Raw genomic sequence first — 13,727 nt, 5'->3', positions numbered from 1 at the left:
ACTTGGTCAGGGTGTATAATCTTCTCGATGACTTGCTGCATTCAATTTGCCAATATTTTATTGAGAATCTTTGCATCAATGGTCATTAGTGAGATTGGTCTATAGTTCTCCTTTTTGGTTTGGTCTTTTTCTGGTTTTGGTATCAGAGTAATACTTGCCTCCAAGAATGGGTTAGGAAGGACTGCTTCTCTTTCAATTTCACTGAAGAGTTTAAGGAGTACTGGCATTAAATCTCTAAATTTCTTATAGAATTCAGCCATGAATTCATCAGGACCTGGGCTTTTCTTTGTTGGTAACTTTTTAAACATATTTTTTAATTTCAGTAGCTGATATTGGGTTATTCAAAATTGCTATAGCTTCTTGATTGAACTTTGGTAATTTATATGTTCCTAGAAATCTGTCCATTTTCTCTGTGTTTTCCACCCAATGTGCGTAGAAATTTTCAAAATAGGTGTTGATGATCTTTTGAATTTCCATGGGATCTGTAATAATTTCCTTCTTTTCAGTCCTTATTGCATGGATTTGAGTTTTTTCTCTGTTTTTCTTGTTAAGGTTGGCCAGGGGTTTATTTATTTATTCTCTCAAAATATCAGCTCTTTGTTTCATTAATTCTTTGTGGTTTTTTTTTAGTTTCAATTGCATTAATTTCTGCTCTAATCTTTACAATTTCCTCCCTTCTTTGAGCTTTAGGTTTGACTTGCTCTTTTTTCTTTTTAAAAGCTTGAGATGTAGCAGTAGGTTATTTATTTGTGTTCATACCATTTTCTTTATATGACTATTTATTGCTATATATTTCCTCTTAGCACTGCTTTTATTGCATCCCATAGGTTATGGTATGTTGTATCTGCATTTTCATTGTATTTTAGGTATTGTTTTATTTCTTCCTTAATTTCATCTGTATTCCACTGGTTATTCAGAAGGTTGTTATTTAATTTCCACGTATTTATGCAGGTTTTGCAGGATTTTTTCCCATTTATTTACAATTTTAGTGTGCTATGATCAGATATTATGCATGGGATATTTTCATCCACTTGGCATTTAGTTAAGAATGCTTTATGGGCTAATATATGGTCTATTTTGGAGAATGTCCCATGTGCGGCTGAGAAAAATGCATATGCTGATGTGGTTGGGTAGACACTCTGTAAACATCCACTAAGTCCATTTGCTCACAGGTATAATTCAGTTCTGTTATATCTTTGCTAACTTTTTGTCTAGTTGATCTATCTTTTTGTGACAATGGGATATTAAGGTCTCCTATTACAATTGTGTTCTTGTGTATTTGATTTTTCATGTTCTTGGTATTTATCTTATATAGCTAGGTGTTCCTGTATTTGGTGCATATATATTTGTAATTGTTAGTTCTTCCTTTTGTAGTTTTCCACTTATAAGTATGTGGTGGCCTTCTTTATCTCTTTTAATACTTTCAGGTTTGAAGTTCACTTTGCCTGCAAACAGAATAGATACCCCTGCTTTTTTCATTTGCATGGAATACTGTTTTTCACCCTTTGACTTTTAATCTATGAGTTTCTTTTTGAGTCAGATGTGTTTCTTGTATACAGTGTATTGTGTGATCCTGTTTCTTGATCCATTGTGTCAACCTGTTTCTTTTGATAGGTGAATTGAGCCCACTTACAGTTATGGATATCCCTGATATGTACTGGCTTGACTTTGCCATGTTGTGTTCCTATTATTGGTTTCCTGCTTTTCTCCCTTCTTTAATTTCTTGTCCAGCTTGATGATTTCTTCCTTTTGCTGTTCTGGAGATTGTGGTCATTTTTATGTCTATCTAGCATGTCTTTCAGTATTCTTTTTAGGGTTGGTTTAATGGACATGAATTTCTTCAGTTGTTCTTTACCATGGAAGTATCTCGTTTCTCCATTAAATTTGAAAGACCGTTTTTCTGGGTACATCAATCTGGGTTGAAAATTGTTTTCTTTTAGGGCTTGAAATACTTCACTCCAAGCTCATCTTAACTTGAAGGTTTGTGCTGAAAAGTCTGCTGTGATTCTAATAGGCTTTCCTAGATAGGTGGTGAGCTGTGTTTTTAACAGGTTTTAGTTATTCTCGTTTTATGCTGTATGTATGGGATCTTAATTATTATATTTCTGGGTATATATTTATATTGGTTGTCACTGTTTGACATTCTGTATTCCTTTCTTTGTATATCAAATTTTTTTCCCTATGTGTTGGAAATTTTCTGCTTTTACTTCTGTGAATAATTTAGTTATGTCATTTGTATTGACTGTTGCATCTTCACTGATGCCTATTACTCTTAAATATTGTTTCTCTTGGCATCATTCTGAAGCTGCTGGATTGTCATTTCATGTTGCTTTGTTGTTTTTATAAGTTCTATCTTTTCATGATTGCTATTTGTGATCCTGTCTTTAAAGTTTGAAATTCTATCCTCAGCTTCATTTAAACAGTTTTGCCAGTTTTCAATAGAATTTTTTGTTTCTTGGACATCTCTTTGAATTTGTTTCATGGATTCTGCTTGTTTTCTGCATGGTTCACTCAAAGTTTCAATTTCCCATGCTCCTGTATATTTTTAAAATCTATTTCTTCTCTGGCTATGTTGAGCAACTTATTTACTAAAGTTGCTATTTCTGTCTTTATATAAGACATTATTTCTAATTTGATTTCCTCTATAGCCTGATGGATTTGTTTCTTTACTGCATTTGCTATCTTTTCAGAGAGTTCTGGTGTATGATTTTTAATGTCCTCTATTTCAGTGTCACCTGTACTTGCTTCTGATGGACTAGACGTTTGAGAGTGCATTTTGCCTTTCATTTTGTCATTTTACATTTTGGGTAAATATTTGGTCCTTCAATCTCAACAGTTTCAAATGCCAGTGTGTGTATTTCAGGGTTCTACTGTGTGGTTGATGTTTCTCCAATTGCTGGGTATCACAATGAGGTGGAGAGCCAGTCACCTGAATTCCTACTACAGCACCTGTTGTGTGAGTCCTATATTCTTTCTGGGCTAACTAGCCCTGAAGTATTGATGTAAGTCAACTTTTAGTTCTTGCTATTGCTATGTCTTAAGGTTGCTGCAGGTCACCAGATCTCCCTGTCTACAATGCTTGTGTCAGCTGAGGCCCTACTGTGTCACTGGGGTCTCATAAGCTCTTTTAATTTTCTCCACTTTGCGAGAGGCCTTAATGGCACAGTCCTCAACCTGTCTGATGTTCAATGTGTGAAGGAGGGGATTATCCACTCTCTTGCCAGGTTCATCAAGGTCTTACAGTTGGAGGCAGTTTCACTTACACTGCTGTTTACCCACTGCAGACCTCTATTTTAGGGGCCAACTCACCACACTGACTGGAGCCTGCTGCGGTCTTCAGTTTGAGTGAGATGTTCCTGAGTCTTACATCCAGCCAGCACAGTTCTGGGAGAAGGGATTGGATCAAAAGATCAACTGCAGTACTAAGTCCATAGGCAGGTGGATTCCCCAAGGGATAATCCCATGGCGGTAGTCAGAGGTAGCTCAGTCATGTCTCGGGTGTCCCAGATGGGCCTGGGGCCAGTGGTGGCAGTTCTAGGTGACCCAGGCCTGCTGGGGCAGTCCAGGTGTTCTCACGGAGAGGCAGGCCCAGTGGCAGCAGTCCAAGTTGGCTAGATCATGCCTGGGCTGCCCAGGTATTCCTGCAGATGGGAGGGCTCAGTGGCAGTAGTCCAAGGTGGTTAGGTCATGTGGGGGGAGGGGTGGCCCAGGTGTCTAAACTAATTTCTTTTAGTACATTGAAAAGAAATGTGCTTATATTGTTTAACCAATTTTATAGGCATGAGTCTTGTAATTTGAACAACTATGATGAGGATAAAAATATGCAATATATTAACCACTATTAATTTTCTATTATCTTGTTTTGAAATTCTGTTTTTATTGTTTATTTATTGTTTATTACAGTTTTTATTGTTTCATTTCTTTAAAATAAAGTTCATAAATTCTGGAGAAAACTAAAACTTTTCAACAATCATAAAACTGATGGAGTTCAGGCAGAGGATTCCAAGGAAGTAGCTGGAGAGAAGAGGCAGAATTCCAAATAGATTAGCCTTTGCATTTGGCAGGTTGAGAAGAAGAAGCTGGCACGAGGGACCTGGAAGGTCAGGAGTTTCCGGTGGGGCTTCTGCAGTGCAGTGCATGGTGGGGGAGGGGTAGTGACTGAGCCTCAGGTTGTTGTCACCTCTCCCCTGCCCACTGGGAGGGGTGCTTTGTGACAAGGATAGTAGAGCTCTGTGACCTAGGCCTGCAGCCGTCCTTTCTGGTGCACTAGGAAACTGTCGGGGCTCACTTGCCTGAGAGCAACTATGTGATTCAGATGTTAGAGAATCTTGACTCTCTTCTGAAGAGCGTTGGTGCCACATGGCTAAATCTCAGCTCCACCCCTTGGGCTATGGATATGATCCTCGCCTTTGTGGGTGGACTGGGGCTCTTCCTCCTGCTTTTACCCTTCCTCCCGGATAATCCATCCCTACCACCTCCACCACTAAGGAAGAAGGAATGTTCCAGAAAGGTGAGAGATACTCAGGCTGTATGCAACAAAGAGCAATTCTCTCTTTCTTCTACTCTTCTTTCTACCACTTTTCCAAAAGAAGGGGAGACAAATAAGAGAGAAAGTCTCAGGAAATATTAGAACATCATTCTTTACTCATTCATTTATTAACTTTCTTTTTGAGGCAGGGTTTCTTTCTTTCTTTCATTCTTTCTTCCTTCCTTTCCTTTTTTTTGTAAATCAGACACTAAAATCAAACTGTACTTCAGAGCCCAAGGACTGGATTCCCAAGAAGCAAGAGACATCTGTAGTAGAACAGAGCCACAGCACTGGTTCCAAAACCCCCTTTTTGGAGCAAGTTCCTCTGGCCAAGTATTGTATTGTCTGTGTGCTGTGCTGATCCATGGGTATTACTGAGCCCCTGAGGGTTTCCCAACAGAGACTAGAATCAACCTGTGTCCTCAGGAAGCAGATTCCACTTGACAGCTGTAGATACCTCTGCTGTCTCAGCAGAGATATTGTGCTGTGAAAAGACATGCATAATAGAGCTTGCTTAGAAAATCTTCTGTGTTATCCAAAGAAGGAAAACAGAAGAAACTTTAAGAATGAATTTCATTTGCTAAATTAGAAAGTTATATTAAAGGACTTCAGTAGACTTGCCTAGGGAGAGAAGAGAGAGCATTGGACTCAAGTTCACCTTTCTTTCTTGTCTTTCAGTACCACATGGTGAAGAAGGATTGGAGTAGGATCCGAAAAAGGAGCTGCCCTCTGAGAGGTGAGGTTTGCTTCTTCCACCCTAGAGGTGCCTTGACCTTGCTTGTCCCTGAGCAACTGGAGTCTCCCTCTTGAGGATGCCAGCTGGGGAGGCAGGGGAGGGTGGCTGGCTCCTGGGAAGGAAAGCAGAGCTGAGGACATTCCTCAGCTCTGTGCTTGGAACACAGCTGTGCCAGACTTGGGGACAGGTGATGTCCAGGAGAGGTGAAGTGGGTGTCTGTGGACCAGTGCTGCCTGAATTTCATGGTGGGACCTCTTTATACAGCTGTGGAGAACTGCTTCTCCTCACTATTACACATCTCTCTTTGAGATGATCTACCCTTTCTCCTCCACAGAAAGATTATGAAGAACCTGTAGGTTAGTGGAGATGGAGGCACCTTATAAATGATTAAGTGGTGTTTCTCTGTGTGACTTGATATCACTGTCACTGGTTTGGACAGTGATACATGGATTCCATACTTGAGTTCCTCATTTTTATCCAAAGAAACATTTTATTTGGGTCTCCTCTCTTCTCCTCTATAACCCTTCCCACCATCCTTTTCCAGCTCGCAGAGCCTTCTGGGAGGAAGGAGAAAGGATTAATGACCTGGATTCACTTCTGCATAGGTGAGAAACTTTCTACTTCTCTCTGTGTCTCCTCCATACCAAGGGCTATGATGTGACCTGAGGGGCCTGGGCTGAGTTTTGGGAGTAGTGGGGACACTACAACTTGGATTGGGGTGTGACTAAAACCCTGGGTGCAAGGCCTTTGTAGCATCAGGATGTGGGGCCCTGGAAAGCCCATAGACAGCAGTGGTCTTCTCCTGTGTACGCTGCCTGACTTGCTATTCCCATGTGCTCCTGTCTATAGCTTGTGCCTTTTGTCTTCTTCAGCCACCTGGGGAATCTCCTACATGGTAACAGATTCAATCAGTTCCCAATGGAAGATGCCCCTGGTGAGACGTTTCAACCATTATCTACTAGAGCTGACAGCTCAGGTAGTCAGCCTTTGGAGGACATGTTTATCACTGCTTCATCCTCCCTGGTTTCCCAGGCTCCTTCAACTGAGCACTTCCCACCTCCAATGTCACCAGGTCTGAAGACTTTTCCACTTTCTCTGGGGTCACAGTCACCCTCGAGGGCCTCTTCACCACCAGAGGCTTCAATTCCTCTAGGATGCCTTTCACTCCAGCCATTTTCATCCCCGTTACCTTCCCCTGGCCCCATGGCCTCTCCACCACTTTTGCCAGACAGCAGCCTGGCTCTTCCTCAGCAGGATTCATCGCTCGTCCCACTGGGGACCATCTCACCTAATTCCTCTCCACCCAGCCACAGTTCATTTTCTTCACCTGTCCCAGCAATTTCAACTCTTGGTCACTCACTCTGTGCCATCTCAACCCTTCCTGAGTGTCAGGAGCCCCCCAGAGCCTTGTATCACTCCAGCTTTTCCAATAGTGAAGCCCAGGCAGGTCACCTTGTCCCCCAATTGCCAGTGACCTCATTCTTAGCAGACACCACCCCCACAAAGGGGGAGAATATTGGTTCCCATTTCCTCAATCCTGATGTCCAGAAGGTGCTGGAAATACTCATCACTAAGAAAGTGGAACTGAAAATCTGTAAGAACACTAAAGGGGAGGGGCCACACAGCCCCCTGCGTTCTCTGGGAAATATGTTAAAGTCCCTGGGCAAAGAACAGGACCCTATTATGTCACAACCGTTCTGGAAAACAAAAGAAGAGTTTCCTGCTTTGCCACAGCTCCCCTACCCAAAGATCTTCTGGGGGGATCATGTGCAACACACAGGGAGCCAGTTTTTCTGGGGCCTCCCAGTTCTACACAGCGAGTCCCTCGTGGGTCACACCAGAGTGCCTGATGCCTCACTAGAGTTTTCTACCATTTTATTCAACGGACTCAGTAATTATGTCCCAGCACGAATTCAGTCCAATGTTACTCCACAACTCTATCCCCCTCGGCCCTTGGTTCACCATGTGGCTCAGCCCCACACATTCACTCCAGCCCTGCCTTCATCCCAACCCCCATCTGTGTCTCAGAAACAGACCCAGAAGCATGCTCCATCTCTCCCAAATGTTCCTTGCTGTTCACCTCAAGCCAGGGCCTGGGAAGTTTCTAGTCTTAAAGATCAGAAAGCGAAGAAATACCCTGTTTCACCTACAATTCAGCGCCAACAACACAAGTATTTGATGGATCCAGAGGAAAATAGAGGTTTTCCTCCTGTGATCAAAAAATCTAAAGTTTTTAGCCAGCCTGCTGACAAACCTGGAGCCATCCAGAAAAACAAGTCCTCTGGCAAGCTCCCACTGGATGTTATCTACTTTAAGATCCGTGAACAACTAGAGGAGCATCTTCAAACAAGATTGATGTGTGGAATGCCCCAGAAGGTCTCCCAGTCTATGGACAGGAAAAAAGACCCAGGAACAAGGCAGGTAAAGGAAAATTGTGGGCCTTCTCAGACTTCAATGATTTCAGATAAAAGCAGTCAGGTCATACAAAAGACCATATCAGAGCTCCCAGAAATATCCCAAGTAGGGAAACACTCAAGCAATGACCTGGAGAAGGCTCCAAAAGACCTACTCAAGGGTCTAGAAATCTCCCCGGTGAATGAACTAGAGTCCATCTGTGATCCAAAATCACCAAGGAAGGAATTGACACTCCTAAGAAGTGATTCAGGCAATGATCCAGTAAGCAGTCCAGACAAGAACCACCTGGAAGACAGTGAGAGCATCTGTCCAACTGGGAAGTTTGAGCAGACGGGGGGAGGAATCCCTGTGGGTATTGATCATTCCACCCATACTATGGACCATGCCTGTGACCGTTCTAGAAACTCAAACATCCCCATAGAACCTTGGGATAAACAATCCTTTAAGGGTCAGGAGTATGGCAGGAACACCCAGGACCTTTCTGTCCTTGAGCCTGGGACTAAGAAAATGCTGGAAACACATCTGAAAAGCTTCTGTGTAAGACACAGGTGGGGCCTTGCCTTTAAGGTCATTAAGGCCATATGTATTTTGAAACGGACAAAGGCTCAGACCTCATTGCTTCCACAGCCTGCCGCTCCCTCCTCAGCCTCCCATAGCTCTAAGGCTGACTCCACCCACCAGGATAGCAATTTGCAGGAAGAATCATCTCAGAGTATTCCAGGAGAGAATGTGAAAGCAGTTATATCAGTTCTCAAAATGCAGGGTCCTGTCACTGATCACTCACTCAAATCCTCAATGAAGAGTCTATCTGGGGATGACTGTGGGTCCTCAGAAGCTGTACCAACTGGACAAGAGACCACCTTGACTGCTCAGCCCAACGTGTACTGCACAGACACTAGAGTCTGGTGTCCTGATACTGTCTCAAGACCAGGGAGCGGCAGCATTGGTGCAAGTCCAATCTCAGTAATGGACAGATATCCACAGGAGAGAGGAGGCGTGGTCTCACGACACACTTCCCATCAAGTGTTAACAGGAAAGATGAATGTAGGATCTCCATGTTCAAGGGACAGAGACATCCAGAAGCCCATGGAGACAGAGGTGAAGAAACCCTTGGAGTGGGAAGTTACCAAGAGAGCCAGTGTGATGTCACCCTCTTCAAATCTTAATGTGAGTCCAAGGAATTTAAACTCTCTGGGACCCAATACAAGCCTTCCATCCCCCAGAATTTGTACTTTTCAGAAGCCAGGAAACTCATTCTTGGACACACAGGCAGCATTGAAAAAGAAGGGTCAGGATTCAGCCACCAGAGTCGTCCTGCAAGATTTTGCCACTGGCGAGATCCTTCAAGACTCTGCCTCAGAGATGCCCCTCACCAGAGACATCCTGGCTTCTCAAGCCCATCTGGCCAATACCCAAGGAGCATCCACTCACAGCACATCACCTTCCCAAGGGATAGTTGGCCCCATAATACAGGACAGAATTAGCCAGGATGAAAAGGAGCCCAGGATCTCAAAACTCCAGGATCCACAGGAGATCAAGAGCAGCACGTTTGGGCCACCTGAGAGTGGAGGGGGCTTTGTGAGCCCCAGTAAAATGGTCACTAGTCACCCATCACCTTCCCAAGGGATATGTGACCTCTCAGGGAGGGACACGGAGGGCCAGGAACAAAAGGAGTCCAGGGGGCCCAAATCCCAGGAGCTCAGCATGAGCAAGAGCCACATAATTGTTCCACCTGAGAAGAAAGGGAGCTTTGAGAAGCCCAAACCAGGAGAGAAGGAAGAGCGATGTGCAGGAAGAAGGGGAATTGGAGGGCAGATGCCCCCTCCTCAGGTCAGGCAAGTAAGAGAGAGCACAGGCTCCAAGCCTCTTCTCCAGTCAGAGAAGAAAATGTCACCTTCAGAAGCCACCATTGGGAACCGAGTTAGGAACTTTCTGCAGAACATACTGCCCAAGAAAGACAGAGCCGAGGCAGAGCCCCTGCAGAAAGCCAAGCCCCAAACTGTGACCCAAAGTGGAGGGTTGGGCACAAAAGGCAGAGTCCTTAGGGACACAGGCAGCGTGGAAGCCCACGTGCTCATGACCACTGTTAGGCGGATCCTAAAGGAGAAAATGAGTCTACACCATGAATTTTCTGCCTCAAAAGAAAATTTGCAGAAAGGGGCACCCCAGGTAGATAGGTGGTCCTCCTGCCACAAGAATACTTCCTCTCCACAGCAAAACAGAATCCTGAGCAACATGGCCTGTGGTCCACAGGCCAGGCCCCAGCGCCTCGGCCATGTGACGAATCGAAGCCTGAGCAGAGACAAGGCAAGCAATACTGCCTTCCCACCCAGGGAGCCTGGGCCCCTACCTGGTCACTTCCACAGGAGGCCCATGGGGGCTGGAGCCTCAGAGCCCCCTGTTCACTGCCCCAGGCACTGTGCCATTCAGAGAACTGTGTTCCCCAATCAGTCACACAATACTTCCCACATCCGTCCTGGGGAAAAATCTTTGCTGAGCAAACCTGCTCTGTCTCATCCAGGCAGGTCTTATATGGGCCAAGGTCATCTTTCTACAGAGATGTCTGTGGAATCCCAATAAATGACTTTTTCTCATCAGAGGTTGTGGTTTCTGTCTGTGTTGTGCTGAGGTCTGAGAAGTACGTGTTTCCTTTTCTAAAGAGCAGCTTCAGGCTATGAGTTAGGCAAGTCCCTGGGTGTCTCCAAACTTCCTTTCCTGACCCCCCTTTGCTCAGTGCCAAGCTTTTCAGCTCACCTCTTCCTCTTGAATGGCTCAGGAATACTCAGAAAATAGTGCCATGAGTCCCCCAAAATGCTATGATCAGTAGAGTATGGTGACCACATTTGTTTCCTGGGTGAGGATTGTTAGGAGTAAAGCTAGGAAGGGTTAAATGTAAGGGAGCTCTGGAAGTGGAGCAAGGTTCTGGTAGGTGGCAGCGTTTAGGTCCACAAATCGTTCTGCTGTTTGGTGACGCAGCTGTGGACATGCCTCTGCGGAGGGGCCTTACAAGGTATGATAAAAATAGTGCAGGTATGCTGCTGGTGCCGATCCACAGAAATGTGGGCTGCAAAAGCACGGTGTTGTGGTGCTGCGTGGCCAACAGCCTTATTTACCAGATTTGCCACAGTGTAGCTTATGGCTCTTCCCTGAAATCAAAATGTCAATGAAAAGGAAATGTTGTGAATCTTTTGAAGACATTAAGGCCACCACAAACACATAATACAAATTTTCATGAAAGTCTGGGTCCGGCTTTCAAATCTTCTTAGTAAAGTTGGCTACTAATGTTTATTCTTGACTAATTCTCTTTGATTCATGTGTGTACAGCCATCTCCTCCAGTTTACTACTTCCAGAATTCACAAATACCAGTAATGAGCCTTAAACCAACACCTAATTTCATAACAGAAAATGGCCCCTGGGGACATAGGACAGTGTCAGTTTCAGCCTGTTTAAACTGCCACTTTCAACTGTCAGTGCACTTTAGTTCCCCTTTCCCAGGAGAGGCTGGACTTCGGACTCAGTGAGAGCCAATTCCCAATGACAAACCCCTCTGCTTCTATCTTTCTGCTTCTATTGTCTTAGGAAAAGCTCTCTCCCTGAGCCATGGGCCCTGATTTATTTGGGAGTGATCCCCTCCAAGTCTACTCGAGTCATAAAGCTGATTCTTGCCTCCAAACCTCCATGTCACTTGGTTCTCACTCATGGCTTTGCTCTTAGCTTCCTACTATGGAAATCTATTTGGGTTTCATCACCCATTGCAAGTTTCAACTTTAAACTAAAAATCACCCTAACTCCCATGATCAGCAAACTCAGAAAAATGCCCCTAATAATGTTCTCCTTCGTTCAGAGCAGTTGCAGGGGTGACCATTTTGTTCCTTGTCATTTGTTTGATGTTGATTATTTGTCAAAATAAAGCACTGCACTAATGAGGACTGGTATTGGGGATAAAGCTGTCACACACAAAGCCTGCTTAGCACAGGTGAGGTCCTGAGTTCGAATCCTAGTCTCCACACAAAAAGTACACTAATAGAGATTAAAAATAGCACAAGATAAAAGTAAATACAAAAACATCTTTTCCTTACCAAAGCTGGAGGGATGGGACAGATTGCTTTGGGAATAGGGCCAATTGTTCAAGTCCAAGGTCCTTTCCCTGTTTACTAGGACTTGCTGGTGACAACTGAATAGGAACTAGGCCCTTATTCTGAGGTCTCTTTTATTTTCATATTACCCATTATTTTAATATGAAAAACTTACATTTTTCTATGATCAAGATTTCTCTTTTCTCCAAACCCTTGACAGCACATATCTTTTATGGTAGGGTGGGTGTGGGGATGCACTGACCTCCTGGCATTATCTACTTGGAAACTGCTCTCCCACTGAGCTCCATTCAAGTGCATACTTGTCTTTGGTTTGTAAGAGTTTTTTGCTTTTATGAGACAGGATCTCACTATGAAATTTAAGGTAGCTTTGAACTGACTTGTAGCCTGGTTCAGCCTTGAACTTGCGATTACTTTCCTGAAACCATGAAAATATAAGCTGTTCTTTTGATAAGACAACACAGATTAGTAGCATAATTATGTATTATTATACAGCCATGCGCATTGTTAAGTCAGTATAATTCCTTTCCTTTGAGTCCAGAGACAGAAACCTCCACATCTCTATTACAATAGGAGAGAGGAGCCCAGGTCACTGTCCCACCACCTGTCAGTGACACACACAGGGTCACATGCACAGCCAGACAAACTCTTGGGTGTTGTTCTGGCCACTCCTAATCCAGTGTCCAGTGTCCTCAGGGAAGAGCCCTTATAACTAAAAGTCATCACCTATGATTTAGACTCTGAGCTCCGCATCAGAATCTGATTTACAGCAGCCTTGATGTCCTTGTTCCTCAGATTGTAGAGGAGAGGGTTTAGCATGGGAGATACTACAGGGTAGAAGAGCACCACCACCTTGTCCTGCTCAGCTGGGGCCCTGGAACAGGGCTGGAGATAGGTGAAGAGAGCCATCCCATAAGACATGGAGACCACGGAGAGGTGAGAGGTGCAGGTCTCAAAGGCTCTGTGGCGTCCCTGGGTGGAGCAGATCTTCACGATGGAGGCCACGATGTGAATGTAGGACAGAAAGACCAGGCAGCAGGGCAGCAGCAGTACCACCACACTGGAGGCCACTATGTCCACCTGGTTGAGAGTGACATCTACACAAGCCAGCCTGACCAGTGCCATGGTCTCACAGGCCACATGGTTCAGCACATTGTGCCTACAGGTGGGCAGGCACGTGGTGACTGCTGTCTCCACAGAAGAGTTAGCCAGGCCCATGAGCCAAGGGACACCAGCCAGTGCCACACAGAGCCTGGGACTCATCACTGCCATGTAACGCAGGGGCTTACAGAGGCCACGTAGTGGTCATAGGCCATGGCAGCCAGCAGCAAAAACTCAGTCCCCCCGAGGGCCAGGGAGAAGAAGAGCTGGGTCCCACATCGGGGAAAGGAGATGGTCTTCTTCTCCAGCAGGAAGTGTGCCAGCATCTGTGGGACTCCGCTGGAGGTGTAGCAAATGTCCACAACTGCAAGGTGGCAGAGGAAGAAGTACATGGGCAGATGGAGTCAAGTGTCCAGTGCGATCAAGAGGAAGATGAGCCCATTGCCCAGCAGGGTCAGCAGGTAGGTGGCCCCAAAGAGCACAAAGAGCCCAGCCTGGGCCTGTCTGTCATCTGAGAGACCCATTAGGATGAACTCACTCCCCCAGGTCACGTTGTCCCTCCTCATGGAGCAGGTGGGACGGGCTGCTGGGCTGGGGCAACAGTGTGAGAATGGGCAGGTAAAGGACTCACTTTTGGAGTCTTGAGTTAATCCCTCACCTGTGATGTGAGATGAAACAGGGTCACTGAGGTGGGATTCTTTATCCTGGAAGATTAGAGGACAGTGCATGAAGACAGTGGGAAAGGGACACTGGGCTCTGACACTAAGCTATTAGGTTCTCAAGTGATGTTTGTGCCTGTTATGTCCAGGGCTTTGGGTGGGCCCAATGAAAAGACAAAAAAATATAAAAATA

At 45.0% G+C, this 13,727-nt stretch overlaps 1 protein-coding gene and 1 pseudogene across 1 annotated transcript in view; one reads left to right on the top strand and one right to left on the bottom strand.

The window, feature by feature from the left end:
* The window catches only part of LOC106028893 (spermatogenesis-associated protein 31E1-like), an 88,198-nt gene extending 77,920 nt beyond the window's left edge, over positions 1 to 10,278 (top strand). The window contains exons 2-4 of the mRNA XM_063250658.1: positions 5,207 to 5,264; positions 5,809 to 5,869; positions 6,137 to 10,278. Of these exons, the coding sequence (XP_063106728.1) occupies positions 5,207 to 5,264; positions 5,809 to 5,869; positions 6,137 to 10,259 (4,242 nt within the window). The 3' untranslated portion in view covers positions 10,260 to 10,278. The remainder of the gene's footprint in view (positions 1 to 5,206; positions 5,265 to 5,808; positions 5,870 to 6,136) is intronic.
* A 2,222-nt stretch (positions 10,279 to 12,500) lies between these two features.
* LOC100724779 (olfactory receptor 2F1-like) lies at positions 12,501 to 13,441 on the bottom strand (annotated as a pseudogene).
* Between the last annotated feature and the right edge of the window lie 286 nt (positions 13,442 to 13,727).

This window comes from Cavia porcellus, unplaced genomic scaffold, assembly GCF_034190915.1.
Source record: "Cavia porcellus strain 051 isolate PalLab524CR breed Dunkin Hartley unplaced genomic scaffold, mCavPor4.1 scaffold_6, whole genome shotgun sequence".
NCBI lineage: Eukaryota > Metazoa > Chordata > Mammalia > Rodentia > Caviidae > Cavia > Cavia porcellus.
The sequence above is the reverse complement of the archived record's forward strand: the minus strand, read 5'-3'. Positions and strand labels throughout refer to the sequence as shown.